The sequence below is a fragment of the Schistocerca americana genome, chromosome 1 (genome assembly GCF_021461395.2).
Source record: "Schistocerca americana isolate TAMUIC-IGC-003095 chromosome 1, iqSchAmer2.1, whole genome shotgun sequence".
NCBI classification, from domain to species: domain Eukaryota; kingdom Metazoa; phylum Arthropoda; class Insecta; order Orthoptera; family Acrididae; genus Schistocerca; species Schistocerca americana.
Genome location: NC_060119.1, coordinates 428,261,173 through 428,278,370, shown reverse-complemented (window position 1 = coordinate 428,278,370; position 17,198 = coordinate 428,261,173). Strand labels below are relative to the sequence as shown.

The following is a 17,198-nucleotide window of genomic DNA, read 5'->3' as shown; positions in this document are numbered from 1 at the left end:
CATGAAGACTTCAGCATTCAATGGGCCTTGACACAACAGAATAGCCATGGAGGAGAGAAGCTGTAAGCATTTGTTGGGCTTGAAAATCGCTATTGGTCTCCAAAAGCAAGGCCCTGTTACATAAACAAGAGCAAGATTTTGCAGGGCCAGCAACTGCATCAACGCCTTTCTGTATAATAAATGAATTAATCATAGCAAAGGACTGACATCCTTCGGTGCATGATACCATAAGGACCCAAGGTGCGGCTGGAAAAGTCTTTGAATCTTTAGCCTCATTCCATTTATATTCAGTAGACACAGACAGAGGTGAAGATGAGTGGCTCAGTGCGAAAAAATCCCCTATGATTGTCAGCGTATCCAATGGTACGCTCCTTCCAACTGGGGGCTGCCTTCTACATCTACATCTACATCTACATTGATACTCCGCAAGCCACCTAACGGTGTGTGGCGGAGGGCACTTTACGTGCCACTGTCATTACCTCCCTTTCCTGTTCCAGTCGCGTATGGTTCGCGGGAAGAACGACTGTCTGAAAGCCTCCGTGCGCGCTCTAATCTCTCTAATTTTACATTCGTGATCTCCTCGGGAAGTATAAGTAGGGGGAAGCAATATATTCGATACCTCATCCAGAAACGCACCCTCTCGAAACCTGGCGAGCAAGCTACACCGCGATGCAGAGCGCCTCTCTTGCAGAGTCTGCCACTTGAGTTTATTAAACATCTCCGTAACGCTATCACGGTTACCAAATAACCCAGTGACGAAACGCGCCGCTCTTCTTTGGATCTTCTCTATCTCCTCCGTCAACCCGACCTGGTACGGATCCCACACTGATGAGCAATACTCAAGTATAGGTCGAACGAGTGTTTTGTAGCCACCTCCTTTGTTGATGGACTACATTTTCTAAGCACTCTCCCAATGAATCTCAACCTGGTACCCGCCTTACCAACAATTAGTTTTATATGATCATTCCACTTCAAATCGTTCCGTACGCATACTCCCAGATATTTTACAGAAGTAACTGCTACCAGTGTTTGTTCCGCTATCATATAATCATACAATAAAGGATCCTTCTTTCTATGTATTCGCAATACATTACATTTGTCTATGTTAAGGGTCAGTTGCCACTCACTGCACCAAGTGCCTATCCGCTGCAGATCTTCCTGTATTTCGCTACAATTTTCTAATGCAGCAACTTCTCTGTATACTACAGCATCATCCGCGAAAAGCCGCATGGAACTTCCGACACTATCTACTAAGTCATTTATATATATTGTGAAAAGCAATGGTCCCATAACACTCCCCTGTGGCACGCCAGAGGTTACTTTAACGTCTGTAGACGTCTCTCCATTGATAACAACATGCTGTGTTCTGTTTGCTAAAAACTCTTCAATCCAGCCACACAGCTGGTCTGATATTCCGTAGGCTCTTACTTTGTTTATCAGGCGACAGTGCGGAACTGTATCGAACGCCTTCCGGAAGTCAAGAAAAATAGCATCTACCTGGGAGCCTGTATCTAATATTTTCTGGGTCTCATGAACAAATAAGGCGAGTTGGGTCTCACACGATCGCTGTTTCCGGAATCCATGTTGATTCCTACATAGTAGATTCTGGGTTTCCAGAAATGACATGATACGCGAGCAAAAAACATGTTCTAAAATTCTACAAGAGATCGACGTAAGAGATATAGGTCTATAGTTTTGCGCATCTGCTCGACGACCCTTCTTGAAGACTGGGACTATCTGTGCTCTTTTCCAATCATTTGGAACCCTCCGTTCCTCTAGAGACTTGCGGTACACGGCTGTTAGAAGGGGGGCGCTCTCCCGTCTTAGGTGATGGTTCACACCTCAGGTCACACCTCCCTAATTTCTGATAGAGGGACCAATTGGCAATTTGGGAGAGTCACACCTCAGGCAATCATCCCTCCCTGGGCCTGGCCTGTATCAGTGGGTACGTGCGAACCCAACCTGTCGACCCGAGGCTCACAATCACACATTACCCAGTCACCTGTTACGCATAAAACATGTGGGCCAGCCTTCAGGAGCCCACAGGGAGGAAGAGGAAACATAGAGGAATCTCAAACAGTGAAGTAGAGGAAGGGTATGAGATGGAGAACACAGAAAAGCAAATGAGGGGCTTTTCTGATGTCAGGCTATTAAAATGTAGAATATATGCCCCAAAATACCCAAGACATGTTCCCCAAGGGAGGGAAAAAAGAACAGCAGGACAGACATGCAGCATGGAAAGGGAGAGGTGCTGCAAAGCTGGAGCCCCATGGTAGCTAGTCACGAAATCACCAAAGAATGATGAACTCTTTAGTGGGATCTTCCTTGATGCTGACCACCACAAGGATTGCTACATCAATACCTCCATCCACATCACACTTACTGACCATCAGAAATACCTCTACTTCGACAGCTACCACTGACTCCATATGAGGAAGTCCCTTCCATACAGCCAAGCCACTCACGGGTTTCGTATTCATAGTGACAAGTAGCCCATCTGAAAGTATGCCAAGGATCTCACTGAGGCCTTCAGAGACAGAAATTAACCCCCTCTCCTCCTCAATTCTGTCCAGGAATAGATCTCCTGTGCCTTCTCCCTCCAGTCATCTACCACCTCCCATCTACCCATTGTCCAGCCACAATCAATCATTCCTCTGGTGACTTAGTAACACCCAGGATTGGAGCAACTGAATCACTTTCTTCACCAGGATTTCAACTTTCATCATGCCCTGAAACGAGGTATATACTACCCACTATCCTCCCCACCTCTCCCACAGTGGTATTCCACCACCCAATAAACTCACACAATGTCCTTGTGCACCCTTCTTACATCCCTCCTCCAACCCATTGCCTTCTGGCTCATATCCCCACAACAGACCTAGATACAAAAGCTGTCTCACACATCTTCCCACTACCATCTAGTCCAGACCTGTCCCAGGCATCTTCCATCTAGCCACAGGCAGCACTGCCTGTAAAAACAGTCATGTGATCTACAAACTAAACTGCAACCACTGTGCTGCTTACTATGTGGACATCAGAATTAACAAGCTGTCTGTTTAAATGAATGGCCACTGACAAATTGTAGCCGAGAGACAGCTGGACCACACCACCCAGTTGTTCAACATTCAATCCAACACAATGTGCACCACTTCAATGACAGCTTCAAAGTCTGTGTCATCTGGATACCCCCTACCAACATGTGCTTGTCTAAGCTATGCTGCTGGGAACTCTCCATCCAACATATCCTACAATTCCTGTAACCCCCCACCACCAATCCCCTACCGTGCTTCTACTCCAGCACTACACATGCCTCCTTTTCCCTAACACACCTACAGTTTTACAATCTTCTCTCATCTATACATCCCCCCCTCCCCCACCCTCCGAAATCCTGATCACAGCTTCTGGACTCAGTACTTAGCAGCCGATCCTATCCCCACAATATCCCTACACACTACCAAAAACAGCACACATTTTCCCCCACCCCTACCATATTATACTTCCCACCCCATGCTTCCTCCTTACTACCACACGTTCTACATTACTGCACATGACAGATGCAGGAGTGATTCTCAGGCCCCAGCAGGCAGAGACAGTAGCTGCTTGTCTGTGTGTGTGTGTGTGTGTGTGTGTGTGTGTGTGTGTGTTTAATTTCGGAATAAGTACTTTTTGACCAAAAGATTAAATGTTTAGCAGTCTTTTCCTTGTGCCTGTCTGCAACACAATGCCTCCTCTTTGTTGTGAGTATAGCCTTGCAACAAACAGTCTATGTTTCCCATGACCATTTGTTTTCAATAACTGTTTATACACTTCCATCCTACTATGACATACGTGGAAATTAAAGAAAACATCTATTTTAAATATATAATAAAAATAAAACAGATATGTACAGCATGGAACGTTCTGGCCGAATTAAAATAGTTCAGGAGTAGAAGAGAGTAGGAACAGAGAGAGCTGTCTAGTGGTCTTCTTCACGCCTAAATTATTTACATGAAATAAGCTTAGTTTTCAAAGACATTAATCTCCATATTTGGATCTTATGAAATTAATTGCTGATTTTAGATCTATTTGTCTGTTGTTTGTAGGTGGTTTTATAATGTATGTTTAGGTGAAGTTATCTATTGCTGACACGAGATCTCATATTACTTTAAAGTTCAGTTTTATAAAATGCTTTACTTTGTGGTCTTTGAAACTAGGCTCCTCAGTCCCATATTGTGAGAACTTTACACATGTTGAAAGAGATCCTGAACTGTACTGCATTTACCTGCATGAGCTCCACGCATCAGAGCTGTAGCAACGAAAAGAACTCCTCATCAAAAGCCAACTGGCAGCCACTTTAATGACACAATTTTTCACCTGCTTTTGGTGTTGTAACAAAAGTGTACACAATATACTTTGACAGAGGATAATGAAGAATGCTATTGTTCAAGAAGGGACTGGTCAGGCTGCTGCTGATGTAACAGCATTATGAGATTGATGAGAATGTTATATCTGCAATGTTAAAAGGGGTGTCCACCAACTTTTTTTGATTAGTCTAGTTGATAAATTAAGTTCTTTTTTATACAAAATCATTAATAATAGCAGCACAGACAAATTCATCTTTATTACAGCGAAGTTTAAATAAAATAATGTGAAATTCAGTTAAGCATGTCAAATTTGTAACAAAACAGATGAATGAATACAATAAATACATGAATCATCATTTGGCACTTTTTTCAATGTCCCATCATATTTATGAACTTTCTGAAAGTGGAAATGATTATTAGGGGAAGTGGCAGGGTGCTATGTTATTCTGCTTATTACAAGCAATTATTTCATTCAACTTTTTTAAAAATATTTCTGTTTCTTTCATAACCTGTACTGCAACCTCACTATATCAAGTTCATTACCATCTTGACTAAACAGGACATAAACCAGAAAATAAGCAAAGATTCATATCCTTGAGGATCTCCTCATTGTGTGTCTATGGAACAAACTGTGTATCTAATCTAATATAAAGTAAAGGAAAATTGCCACTCACCACACACATTATATGGTGAGCAGCACCCTATTCTTTTCATAATCTTATTGTTATTCCACACTGGTCTTTCCCGGTTGTTTAATACACTAATTTTTATGGAAAAGACACACAGAAGAAAATATGAATAATGATGAACACTAATTATTCCAGTACTTTTATAACAAAAATCCAAGGCACATGATCATGAAATGATAAGAATACATTATGTGTGGATTACCTTGATAATGTTGAGGCATCAGATGTTTCTCAACATAGCCTGACATATCCAGTCGCAATGGAAAGGAAAAATGGGTATTGACTTTCTCTTTCAACATTGTTGACATGTTGAACGTATAACGCATAGTATTGAAGCACAAGATATGAGGCAGCTTCTTAAAACATGCCCTGAAAAATAAAAGTTTCACATGAAAACCAACCTCCACAGGTTTTTCAGGAAGCTACATATTTTTCAACATAATGACCATTGGCAAAACTCAAATTTTATAAGAAACAACTACAGGCAATGTTGAAAGTGTTGAAAACATTGGAAAAAATGGTTCAAATGGCTCTGAGCACTATGGGACTCAACTGCTGAGGTCACTAGTCCCCTAGAACTTAGAACTAGTTAAACCTAACTAACCTAAGGACATCACAAACATCCATGCCCGAGGCAGGATTCGAACCTGCGACCGTAGCGGTCTTGCGGTTCCAGACTGCAGCGCCTTTAACCGTATGGCCACTTCGGCCGGCAAAACATTGGAAAATTGTTTGCATTCATTAATATGTTATGAACATGCTGCTAGTATTTTACTTAAAGTGCTGCTAAGCGAAAAGAGAATTTAAAAGTAACCTTTTATTCTGCAAAAAGTATTGTAGAAAAGAGTAAACCTCTCTGCAATGGAAAGGTAAATGGCTGTAAACTGGTAATGGCTAGGACTCAAATCTTATGTTCTACAAGTAAAAAGTGCAAATTTTTTGGCATAGCCACCTTTTAGGGAAACACACATTGTCCAACATTCAGTCTCCAAAGGTTGTTTCTGCAAAGTGCAATGCTGTGGGTTCAAAACATTTTCACAGCCACTTATTTCTTTAGATGCAGGCTGTAAAATCTGATGAACGGTGTGGGCATACAAAGAATTTAGAATTCAAATCTTTTTGTTTTCCCACTGCCTTCACACCACAGTCAGCAGGTGAACTGTTCTGATGGCAAATGTTTTCTTGCTCTTTTTTTCATTTGACATCATGACCTCTTTTGTTATCCTTTTTTTATCAAGCAGCCACTTGCTCCAGAAGACCTGTACAGTAATCACTAGTTATCCTTTCATCCTTAACAATGCATCCAATAAGAAAGCAACTCCAGCCTTCTTTTGTGCAGGGTCATCAGCTTCCATTCACAACCTTGAAAACATTTCTTAATTGAAGTGGTAGACTCATCTCTAACCAACAGTAACAAATGTGTGCTCAAATTTAAATTAATTCTTTCTAAATACATCAAAACATTACTGAGAGATTTTTTTCCCATACCTGTGTTTGGTCAGTACAGAAAAAATGTCCACCATCTCGTACCAAGCTTTCCCACAGCCAATTCATTCCTGTCAAATACTGTTTCCTTTGATTTGCCTATGGCATCAGCTACACCACACACCTTTAACACCTGATCATCCAGCACCACTTTGTTAACGTTCTCGATATTTATACCTTTTGTTGCAGTTTTAAAACTTCCTTCATATGGATAATATTCATGAGATGTATGGCCACATTTGAATTCAAGCAACCATTTTGTAATGGTTGAAAATGAAGCAGTAGATTCCTTGCAAACATCCACCAATTCTGGAGAAATTTTCCATTTGTTATAAACAGCTCGAAACAAAATATTTTATGATGCCACAGTATTCCACATTGTCAATTTGAAAGCAAGGCAAAGAGGTACTTAAAAATCCATATAAATGAAACTATTATGTCCCTCAAGTTATACTTGATTTACCTTATTGTGCTTCATGTACTAACATAATGAAAACTAGATTTTATTGATGCCAATGCCATCTCTTTCTTAGTTCAAATATTTTTTCCTTTATATTGTACACAGCAAATCAAAAATACAAGTCCCTGCCAACACAATACAAAAACAACAACAAAATTTACTAATGCACATAATTAGAGAGATGTTTTTGAGAATCTTGTGATAATGGTAAATTTGCCAGGTACAAAAATACTGCGTAACAATTTACCTACTCCAACAGAAATAGGCATAGGGTAGCATGTATGTGTAGAGTGCCACAATTGCAGGGCTGTTAGAAATAGCTGTTCAGACCAACAAGGATAGTAAGAACTGGCTGGGGCCTTGTTGGAGGAAGCACTTCGGCCAACATAATTTATCTCACCCTAAATGCAACTCAGTGTTATGTATCTCAAAATAAAAAACTTCTTTTTTATCAGAAGCTCTAATCAAAATTCTACTGAGCAATAACTTTTTTTACAAAATTTAAATTAATGACACAAAGATTCCAGTTTAAATACAAGATAACGAACACTAGAGCAAAAATGTGAAACCAATAATCTACTGGATACACAAGAGATAATCCATTGTCCTTCACATCCACACAGATGTACACAATTTATTCACACCTTGTTCAATGCACTTTACATGTGACAGTTTCAGTTAACAAGTGTTTCCCCACACGATTTTCACACATCTGCTGCTGACCACAGCAGTGCACAGTTAGAGGGGCAGAAATTTTCACGTAGCCTGATACAGATCAGTGTCAGCCGGCTTTATAAATACTATTAAAATAAAGTTACTCCTCTACATTGTAAATCACCTTTACTGTGGAACAGGTAGGCAGTTATTAAGCTTTACTACTAACAAAGATACAAAAGTGGGTGGTATGGCTAAAAAACTGTTGGCATCTATTTGCAACTCAATATGTGATCTTTATGGTGATTAGCAATCTATCCTACACATAATTCTTGTAAACTGGAATAGTAATGTTGACTAACTTATTGTGCACTCACAAGTATTTCGCTTTGTTACTGTGAGCCTATACACACAATATTTAATGTTAAACATTTATATGACACTCTTACACTTCTCTTGTCATGCTGCAAGAAAACATGCAACTATTATATTGTGTATGTCACAGCACACAAGAGAACTAGATGCATCTCTTAAAACTGCCCCTGTAGAAAAGTACCAATTTCAATAATAATTCCATATAGGGAGAAATTGCAAACATATAATATATCTACAACTACATACATACTCCTCAAGCTAATGTTAAGTACCTAACAGGATGAACTTCATTTCATTATTTAGTCATTGCGCATCATGGATTGCAAGAAACATTACTGTCTTTGAGGCTCTGGGGGTTTCTTCTGGGGATCTTAGGTTGATATTAAGGTCTTTGCAAGGCACAGAGACACGTCATCTACAAGGGTCGATCAATAAGTAATGCCCCAATTTTTTTTTCTCAGAACATAGTTATTATTAAGAGTCAGAATTTGATGACAATATACATCAACATGTCTTGTCCATGTCCTATGTTTCTATGTAGTCTCCATTACGTTCTAGGACCCTACACCAATGGTGGGAAGAGCATGTATTCCCTGCTAGTAAAAGCTCTTGTCCTGTAGGCATAGCCATGTTTTCGCTGCATGACTGACACTCCCATCATCTTCAAAGTGTGTTTCCTGTAGAGAATCTTTAAGTGGCAGTTGGCATGAATAATCGCATCTGCATGATTCAGCATGTCTGGAGCAGTGGATGTGACACGATGTCCTGAGCGTAGCTGATCATGGAGCTCTGCTTCGCATTTCCTGAGGCTCTAAATTTCTTTACCTATCGCGCAGCTGAACTCTTATCAAACACAGCATCGGCATACACTGCACACAAATGCTTATTGATGTTCACCACAGTTTCTTTTTGTGCAAGCTTTTTCAATAACAGCATGCTACTTGCAACGTGAGTCATATGTAGATGCCATTTTGAAGCTGTACTATGGCTCTGCCATCTGCCAGAATTGTTCGAAACTTCACTGGTGCACAGAACAAACATCAAATGTGAAGCACCAACAAGGACATTTGTCTGGGTATATTAATGGCTTGTTTAAAAAATGTGGGTATTACTTACTGAACGACTCTCGTAGAAACTACCCCCCACAAGTTACCAAACTACCCCCTGGTCATGTTCTAGGAATTCCTTACCTCCCATTTGGCCTCACCACCCTTCCCCAAACGCCTTCCTAAGAACACCAACCTTTCAGCAAAAGAAAGAATAGCCAATACACAGCCTCAAGACAGATCTCACCTAGTCATCCTACCTGCATATAAAGGTTCTATCACTGTCGTTATGAATCACAGTGGCTACCTGGCAGAAAGCCTTTGCCAATTGTCTGACTCTACCAGAGTGATCCAAGCCCAGAAGTCGAACATAAGCACCAGTCCCTGCATACGGACTTAGGCCCTTCCCAGAACCTCTCTCTGAATCCATTTCCCTCCTCACCCCCACGACACCTCACAAACCCACTCCCCAAAATCCACAAATCCATCAATCCTGGATGTCACACTGTAGCTGGTTAGTGTGACCCACAGAATGAATTTCACCCCTCATTGGCCAACAGCTGCAAACAACTGCCCAAAATGTAGCCTCCCATATCAACCACTTCCTTCACCAACTCTCCGCCACTCCCACCTCTTTGCCTCCAGTATCCCTACTTGTCACTGTTGATGCCAGTTCCCTACACACCAACATACCTCATGCCCATGGTCTTGTTGCTATTGAGCACTAACTACCTCTCTCAACATCCTTCAGAATACAAACCCTCTACCTAATTTCTCATCCACCTTACAAACTTTATCCTAATACACAACTACTTCTCCCTTGAAGGGAAAGTATAAAAAAATTGTGTCACCGCATGGCACCCTCCTATGCCAACCTGTTTATATGCCATCTAGAGGGAAAACTCCCTTGCCTCCCAAAACACAAATCCCTGGTCTTGCTCAGATTCACTGATGATATCTTCATGATCACAACTCAAGGCCAAAGCATCTTATTCTCACTCCTTCACAGCCTCAACACCTTTTCTCCCATCCACTTCACCTGGTCGTCCTCAGCCCCGTGTGCCAGATTCTTGGACACAGACCACCTCCTCTCTGGTGGCTCCGTCCACACCTCTGCCCACATTAAACCCACCAATCACCAACAGTACCTACATTTCGACAGCTGCCATCCCTTCCACACTGCAAAATCCCTCTCCTAAAGCCTGGCCACCTGTGGATGAAGTATATGCAGTGATAAGAGCTCCCTTTGCCAGTATGCTTAAGGTTTCACAATGGCCTTCACAGACAGGCACTATCCCCAGATTTCCTGTGCTGTATACTTATACATTGCCAACCCTCCCACCACCCCCAAGAACTAGCTACAAAGAAGTGCCCCTTTTTGTCACCCAATACCACCCTGGAGTGGAACAACTAAATGACATTCTTCATCAAGGCTTTGACTACCTATTATCACATTCTGATATTAGGGGCACCCTACCTAAGATCCTTTCCATCCCTTCTAAAGTGGTGTTCCACCATCCACACAACCTGCACATCCGAACCTATCCATAAGCCACTCCCAGTCCCAATCCCTTTTCATAGGAATCTCACCCCTACCCCCTATCTAAGACACAGGTGCAACACCTGTCCAATCCACCCACCAGCACTTCCTATTCCAGTCATATTACAGGCTTTTCCTATCCCATCAGAGGCTGTGAAAATAGCCATGTCATATACCAAGTATGCTGCAATCATTTCACAGCTTTTAATACAGGTATGACTACCAATGAGCTGGCCATCAGGATGTATGGCAACTGCCAGACTGTGGCTAAAGAGCAAAGTGGAGCATCCTGTGGCACAACATGCAGATGCACACAACATGCTTGATTTCAGTGGCTACTTCACAATCCAGGCCATCTGGATCCTTCCTGCTCCACCAGCTTTTCTGAACTGTGCAGATGGGAGTTTTCTTACAACATATCTCCTGCTACCAAAATTATCTTGGCCTCAACCTGCAACAAACTACTTCCCCACATCCTCCACTCACCAGTTTCTGCCTCTCTATCCTATAACCTCCTCCCAATTCATGACCCCCACCTTTACTGTGCTCGCTTTTTGCTAACACACCCACCAGTTTTTTTCCCCTCACTGTTCCTCTCCTTTTCCACTCTCGTCCCCCAACCCCCACCCAGAGCCTCCCAACACTGCCCCTGGCAGCATTTTCCTGCTGCCTTATAAACCCTGCATATACCACCAGACCTCTCTCTTCTCTCTCTCTTCTTCCCCCTCCCTCACCTGTACTCTGCTACCCCTTCTCCTTCCACTGCTGCTTTCAGTTAATGCAACAGTTGAAGTCCGGCCTAGAGTGGCCAGAGATGGTGGTCGTGTGTGCAGGAGATGTTTCTGCTTGTGTGAATTTGCGTGTGCTTTTCTTTAATTTCTGAAGAAGGCTTTCACTGAAAGTTTAGTGTGTATAGGTCCTTTTGTTGTGCCTGTCTGCAACTCAATGTGTCATCTTTATGTTGATTATTCTTTTCATAATTACTGATATTCTGACCAGGACACTTTCCACTGTTTAGTATTACAGTTTACAGATCGTTATAAACAAAGAATGGCAAATAATACTTAACTGGATAATGCAGCTTTAATTGGTCTAATATTTTGACCTTCTTCGAAACAAATAGGTGGAGGATCCAAATTCTTATCATGTCAAATTACTCACCTTTTTTCTGCACGAACTTTCTTGCCACATTGTGAGCATGTGTACATGTTATCTCCCTCTAATGTATCCTTTACTGTAACTTCATCAAGTGACTCGTACAGGTTACGCATGTCTGCAACCTGGCAACGAACAGTGTAAAATTCCTCCAACTTTCGACTTACATGTTCACAATCCTGTGAAAGAAGTGTGAAAATGTAAATTGCTGTGCAGAAATGAAAATGATGTTTGACACTGAAGACATGTCAGTTTACTCTCCTACATATCCTCCAATAACACTTACTTCTATAAAGGATAATATGGATACAGTCAAAAAGGGCACTTGGTACCTGTGCCTTCAACTACAAAATTAAGGTTCTTACTCATTAGCTGAGTTTTTATGATTTAAAACTCAAAAATGTTGTTTGAAATGAGCACATCTATGTGATTTTGCTGTTTAAAAAACCACTGAGTTATATTAAATAAGGAACTTCTTGAAACAATGACTTTAAGTGCAAAGAAAGTATAGGAAACACTAAATGAAACCCTATATACCATTATACACAAGATTGTAGGCAAGTGGTGGTGTGGGATTAAATGTTAAAACAAAACAAGTGGACTGTACCTCTCAGAAAAATGTGTTCCATGTAGCAAAAACTGCGAAAAAAATGGACTGATTTTAAGCTATTGAAAACATAGTTTCTGTTTTCTGGAGGCAAGCACAGATTGGACACGCTAAATTAAACACACAAAATAACATACATTCTGAATGATGAACAGAATTAAAATAATTTAGAGTAAATTTGAGGAAATGATATTTGAAGAGACTTAAAATGCATGAACAGTGTATGAGATGAAATTTTTGTAATTGCCCAATTACAATATTTAATTTTTTAATGTATCAGATAAATTGATACTGCAATTAATACTCACTAGCGAAACAACATTGTTGCTTATGACGCCTCCAAATAATGTCTTGACAAGTTTCTTTAACTCAGGAGTCATTTCTTCAAGTTTTGAAACCAAGTCTATAAAAAACTCTGCCATGTCCTTCTGTTCACCAGTATTCAGAGGTTGATGGTCCATGGTATATACTTTACAAAAACTGCGTGGATTGTATGCCTTTCGTTCACTCTCCTATAACACATATTTATAATGCATTTTGCAGTCATAGTTCTATTACTCAAATAATTACAAAAAAAGTACACCATTTTTAGAAGCTTTGTAGTGAGGATGAAGAAGTGTGTTCTATCTACAATCTTTCAAATAGTAAAATTGTAAATTGTGATCAACAATCTGAGCCAAACAAAATAACTGTGGGAATAAATGATCTAATATTCAGTAATCACATTCTGTGAAATTTTAAAATCATTTCAACGCACAAATACGCAAAGAGAACTAATTTACTAATTTTGAAGAGCAATATGGGGACATCTGGCATACAAAAGTACTGAAATTGTCACTTGATTTCTGCATCTGTAAATCACTCCAACTGAAATAATCACTGAAAATCTTTTCCAAGCAAATCATAAACTTGGATGATCTAATTTGAAGTGAATTCTAACTGTAGCGTGTATTTAAAATAATAATAATAATAAAATAAAAACAATTGACAAAAATCATGAAAATTAAAGTAATAATATGTGTTCACTCTGACTCTGATCACTATCTCCCTACAATTAAATCATAATTTCTACCTGGCACAACCTAACTACAGAAATCAATGACATAGAAAATATTTGCACCAGACAAAACTAAATAGGACAGAATGGCAGAGTGCATTAAGAGAAAGAGCAACATGAGGAAAACGACAACAACTAGACATGAAAACAAATATGACAGAGAAGTTAGACACTACCAAAAATAAAGAGAGGGAGAGAATGACCATGTCAAAAGGACATCACCTGTATGCCTGCCATGGCAAGCATTACATTTCAACCAAACTGGAAAATGGGATACAGGTCAGCTAACAATGAGTTGGAGATAATAGTTTTGTTACATCCCTTTGGTTTCAGAATAGAATCCTTGAAATGGAAGAAGAAGGAGTAAGAATTAAAACATTATCAAGAACCAAGGACTTGCTTCAGAGGTGAAAAAAATGTAGAGTGGGCTTGAACAGTGCTGAAAATAGTGAAGTACTTGTGAAATACATGCGTTGGCTCCAATGCTGTCGAAGACTGAAGCAAAAGTTAGAATTTCCATAGTTTCATAAAAGATATCGGTGTGCCACCCACTGCTAGTGAAATTAAGGATGTTATTAAAACTCTAAATAATAACGGTAGTGTCAGGAAGTTATTTCTGGAAGTATTTGTATTTAGTGTAGCCATGTACGGAAGTGAAACATGGACGATAAATAGGGAGACCAAGAGATGGATACACTAAGCAGATTCAGAAGGATGTAGGTTGCAGAAGGCACTGGGAGATGAAGCAGCTTGCATAGGATAGAGTAGCATGGAGAGCTGCATCAAACCAGTCTCTGCACTGAAGACCACAACAACAACAGTATACATGTCTCCACAATCTGAACTTTCACAATTACAAATGAATTTTTATTACTTTATGAAGAAACCTGGAAAACAGAAAACGTCCCTGAAGAATGGAAAATTGCATCCATTCACACTGCATAATAAAAGTGACAAACAAGACATCAATATCTACAGAGGCATATCCCTTTTGCTTGATACTCATAAGATTTTCTCAAAAATTTTGCTGGAAAGGGTAGAAATTTGCCAGTAATTTAGGTGATTTTACCAAAGGTTGATCTTGCTCCAGAGCATATTTAAAATTTATTATCTGTAATTCCAGAAATACTAAATGGCCTGAGCGAAGTGGTGCAGTGGTTAGCACAATTCACTCTCGTTCCGGAGTATGGCAGGTCAAATTCCCATCTGCTTATCCTGATTTAGGATTTCCATGGTTCCCCAAAATGCTTAAGGAAACTGCTGGTATGGTTCCTTTTTAAAATGTCATGGCTAATTTCCATCACCATTCTTTTCTCATCTTCCCTTGAGCCTGGCCTCTGATGACATCACTTATGTTAAACCATAATTTTCCTTCTTTCTTCCAGCAATATACAGTCATGGCTGTCATTGATAAACAAAGGACTTGTGACTATGATGACAGAAAATCCTTAACGTAATCCAGGAATTGTGATTTAAATTCAAATTAGAAATTGAATGTCTGAGTCTCTTAGAAAAAAGTCAATTTACAGATGAAACATCAAATTTGTTGAAAATAAATACAGGCGTAAGACAAAATGATGATTTAATTTCAGTATTCTTTAATTGCATTCTGGAGAAAATCCTAAGAATATTGAACGAAAAAATTATCAGAACATAAAATTTAACCAACAATGCTGGGGGAAACAACAAAGTTTTTTCAGTAAATATATGGTGATAATTTTGTGATCTTGTGCTTTCTGAAGGTCTAGCAAAGGTAATGATTCAAGTGGCTCAGAAAAACCAATTTTTTTAACAAAAATAGAAAATTTTTCATAATTTTTACTATGAGATATAGATCAAATTGAACAATAGAAAATTACAAGGCAAATGTGCTCCAGAAATAACGGGCTCCAAGAAATTGAAAATAATGTTGAATTTCATTACAACATAGAATATATAACAGACACATTAAGAAAGAGGAGACTTATAATCTCCAGTCATTTGCATAAAATAGACAGCTCTAAATTAACCCAACTTTTTCAAACTTTACTGGCAAAAGAGTCAACAGCAAGTTGTGACGGAAAACAGTCATGAAAGATTTACAATGGAATGACACAAGAGAAAGAGAAGCAACAGATGGCTGGAGTTTTAAAATAAAACTGTCACAAATGAAAGGATCTACAACAGGGAAAAAAAGATGTACTGAAAGTCATGAAAGTGGATGAGAAAGATTGAAGTAATACTGGCAAAGGGATACTAAACAATAGAATATGAAGCACTGAATTTGGCTTGTTGTCCTCAGAAAGCAGCAAAAAAAGATGATTAATTGTCTTGTGGATAAGAATCCAAAAGGAGAGACATTGAGCTGCAGCAGACACAACAAAAAGACTGCTATACATTTGAGCTTATAGTCAAGAGGCCTTCAACTAAAGTAGGAAACACACACAATCACGACCCCTGACTTTGGCCACTGATGGGCCTCAAGGGTCGTGTGTGTGTGTGTGTGTGTGTGTGTGTGTGTGGGCGCGCGCACGCGACATGCTTGTTTGAATGTGTTTGTTTTCTACTTTAGAAGAAGGTCTTTTGGCAAAAAGCTCAAATGTACAGCAGTCTTTTTTGTATATATCTGCTACTCAGTGTTCCCTCTGTATGGTAAGCATCAATCTATCCTTTTCATAATACTGTCATTATTCCATACCAGTTTTTCCACTGCTTGAGAATAAAAAAGATGATGTTACAAAGTTATGAGTTACCATGACTGACTACATCAACACTGCACTAGTAAATGCCCATTAACCCCGGCTGCTACAATGGGCATATACACTTGGGTGTCTGTATGTGTGAATGTCTGTACTCTTATGAGAAAAAGAGCAAGAGCTTGAAAGCTAATGCTAACTATTTTACTTCTCTGTGTGCCACGCACCAGTAAGTGGCTGCATTTCCCTTATTTTATGTATTGCTCCATCCAGGGCTTTCAATTATCGGTATACAGTCTCAAATAATATATTTTTAGCCATTTCAGCCGTATGAGTCATGATGAAATTCATAATCACATAAATTATTCTGACTGTTGCAGTGCTCAAAACAAGTGATACAGAGGACCACGTTATATTCAAGGACCATGTTACCTCCAATAACATCTCTTTATTTCTGAAAGATTACAAAAAACAGATAAAATATTCCACATAGTTTTCTACATCGGCTTCAGTTCTTATATGGTTCAAATGGCTCTAAGCACTGTGGGACTTAAAATCTGAGGTTATCAGTCCCCTAGACTTAGAACTACTTAAACCTAACTAACCTAAGGACATCACACACATCCATGCCCGAGACAGGATTCGAACCTGCAACAGTAGCAGCAGCGTGGTTCCGGACTGAAGCGCCTAGAACCGCTTGGCCACAGTGGCTGGCTCAGTTCTTGTATCCTAGTGTAGTAGCAAGCAAGCACTCGCCACCTGTCATTTTGAGTAGGACCTTCCTGTGTTTCATCATAGGCATCACAACAACTTTCTGCATAGCAGAACAAAGTATCCCATGGCAAGAATAACTGTTCCCACTGTATAAAGTGTAAGCAACATATTTTGGATCACACTCTTTGAGGGGTACCATATTCTCTCTTATAGTACTGCTTTATGAACATACAGACCAAAACGTTAATGCAATGCAAAGCCCAGGATGGAATAACATCAATATGAGAAGGATAGAGGAGGCACTGAGTGACAGACAGACATACTGAGGAGGAGGGATAGCAGGGTAGGGCTCGGAGAAGATTATGTGCTACTGTGTGAGCAATCAGGGACATGGTGGG

The 17,198-nt window shown here is 39.9% G+C and overlaps 1 protein-coding gene across 1 annotated transcript in view; it reads right to left on the bottom strand.

Moving 5' to 3' along the window:
* The window catches only part of LOC124602586 (ubiquitin carboxyl-terminal hydrolase 34), a 499,996-nt gene that overhangs the window by 189,341 nt on the left and 293,457 nt on the right, over nucleotides 1-17,198 (bottom strand). Inside the window, exons 30-32 of the mRNA XM_047136330.1 lie at nucleotides 12,663-12,866; nucleotides 11,754-11,926; nucleotides 5,235-5,401 (exon numbers count right to left, since the gene is read on the bottom strand). Of these exons, the coding sequence (XP_046992286.1) occupies nucleotides 5,235-5,401; nucleotides 11,754-11,926; nucleotides 12,663-12,866 (544 nt within the window). The remainder of the gene's footprint in view (nucleotides 1-5,234; nucleotides 5,402-11,753; nucleotides 11,927-12,662; nucleotides 12,867-17,198) is intronic.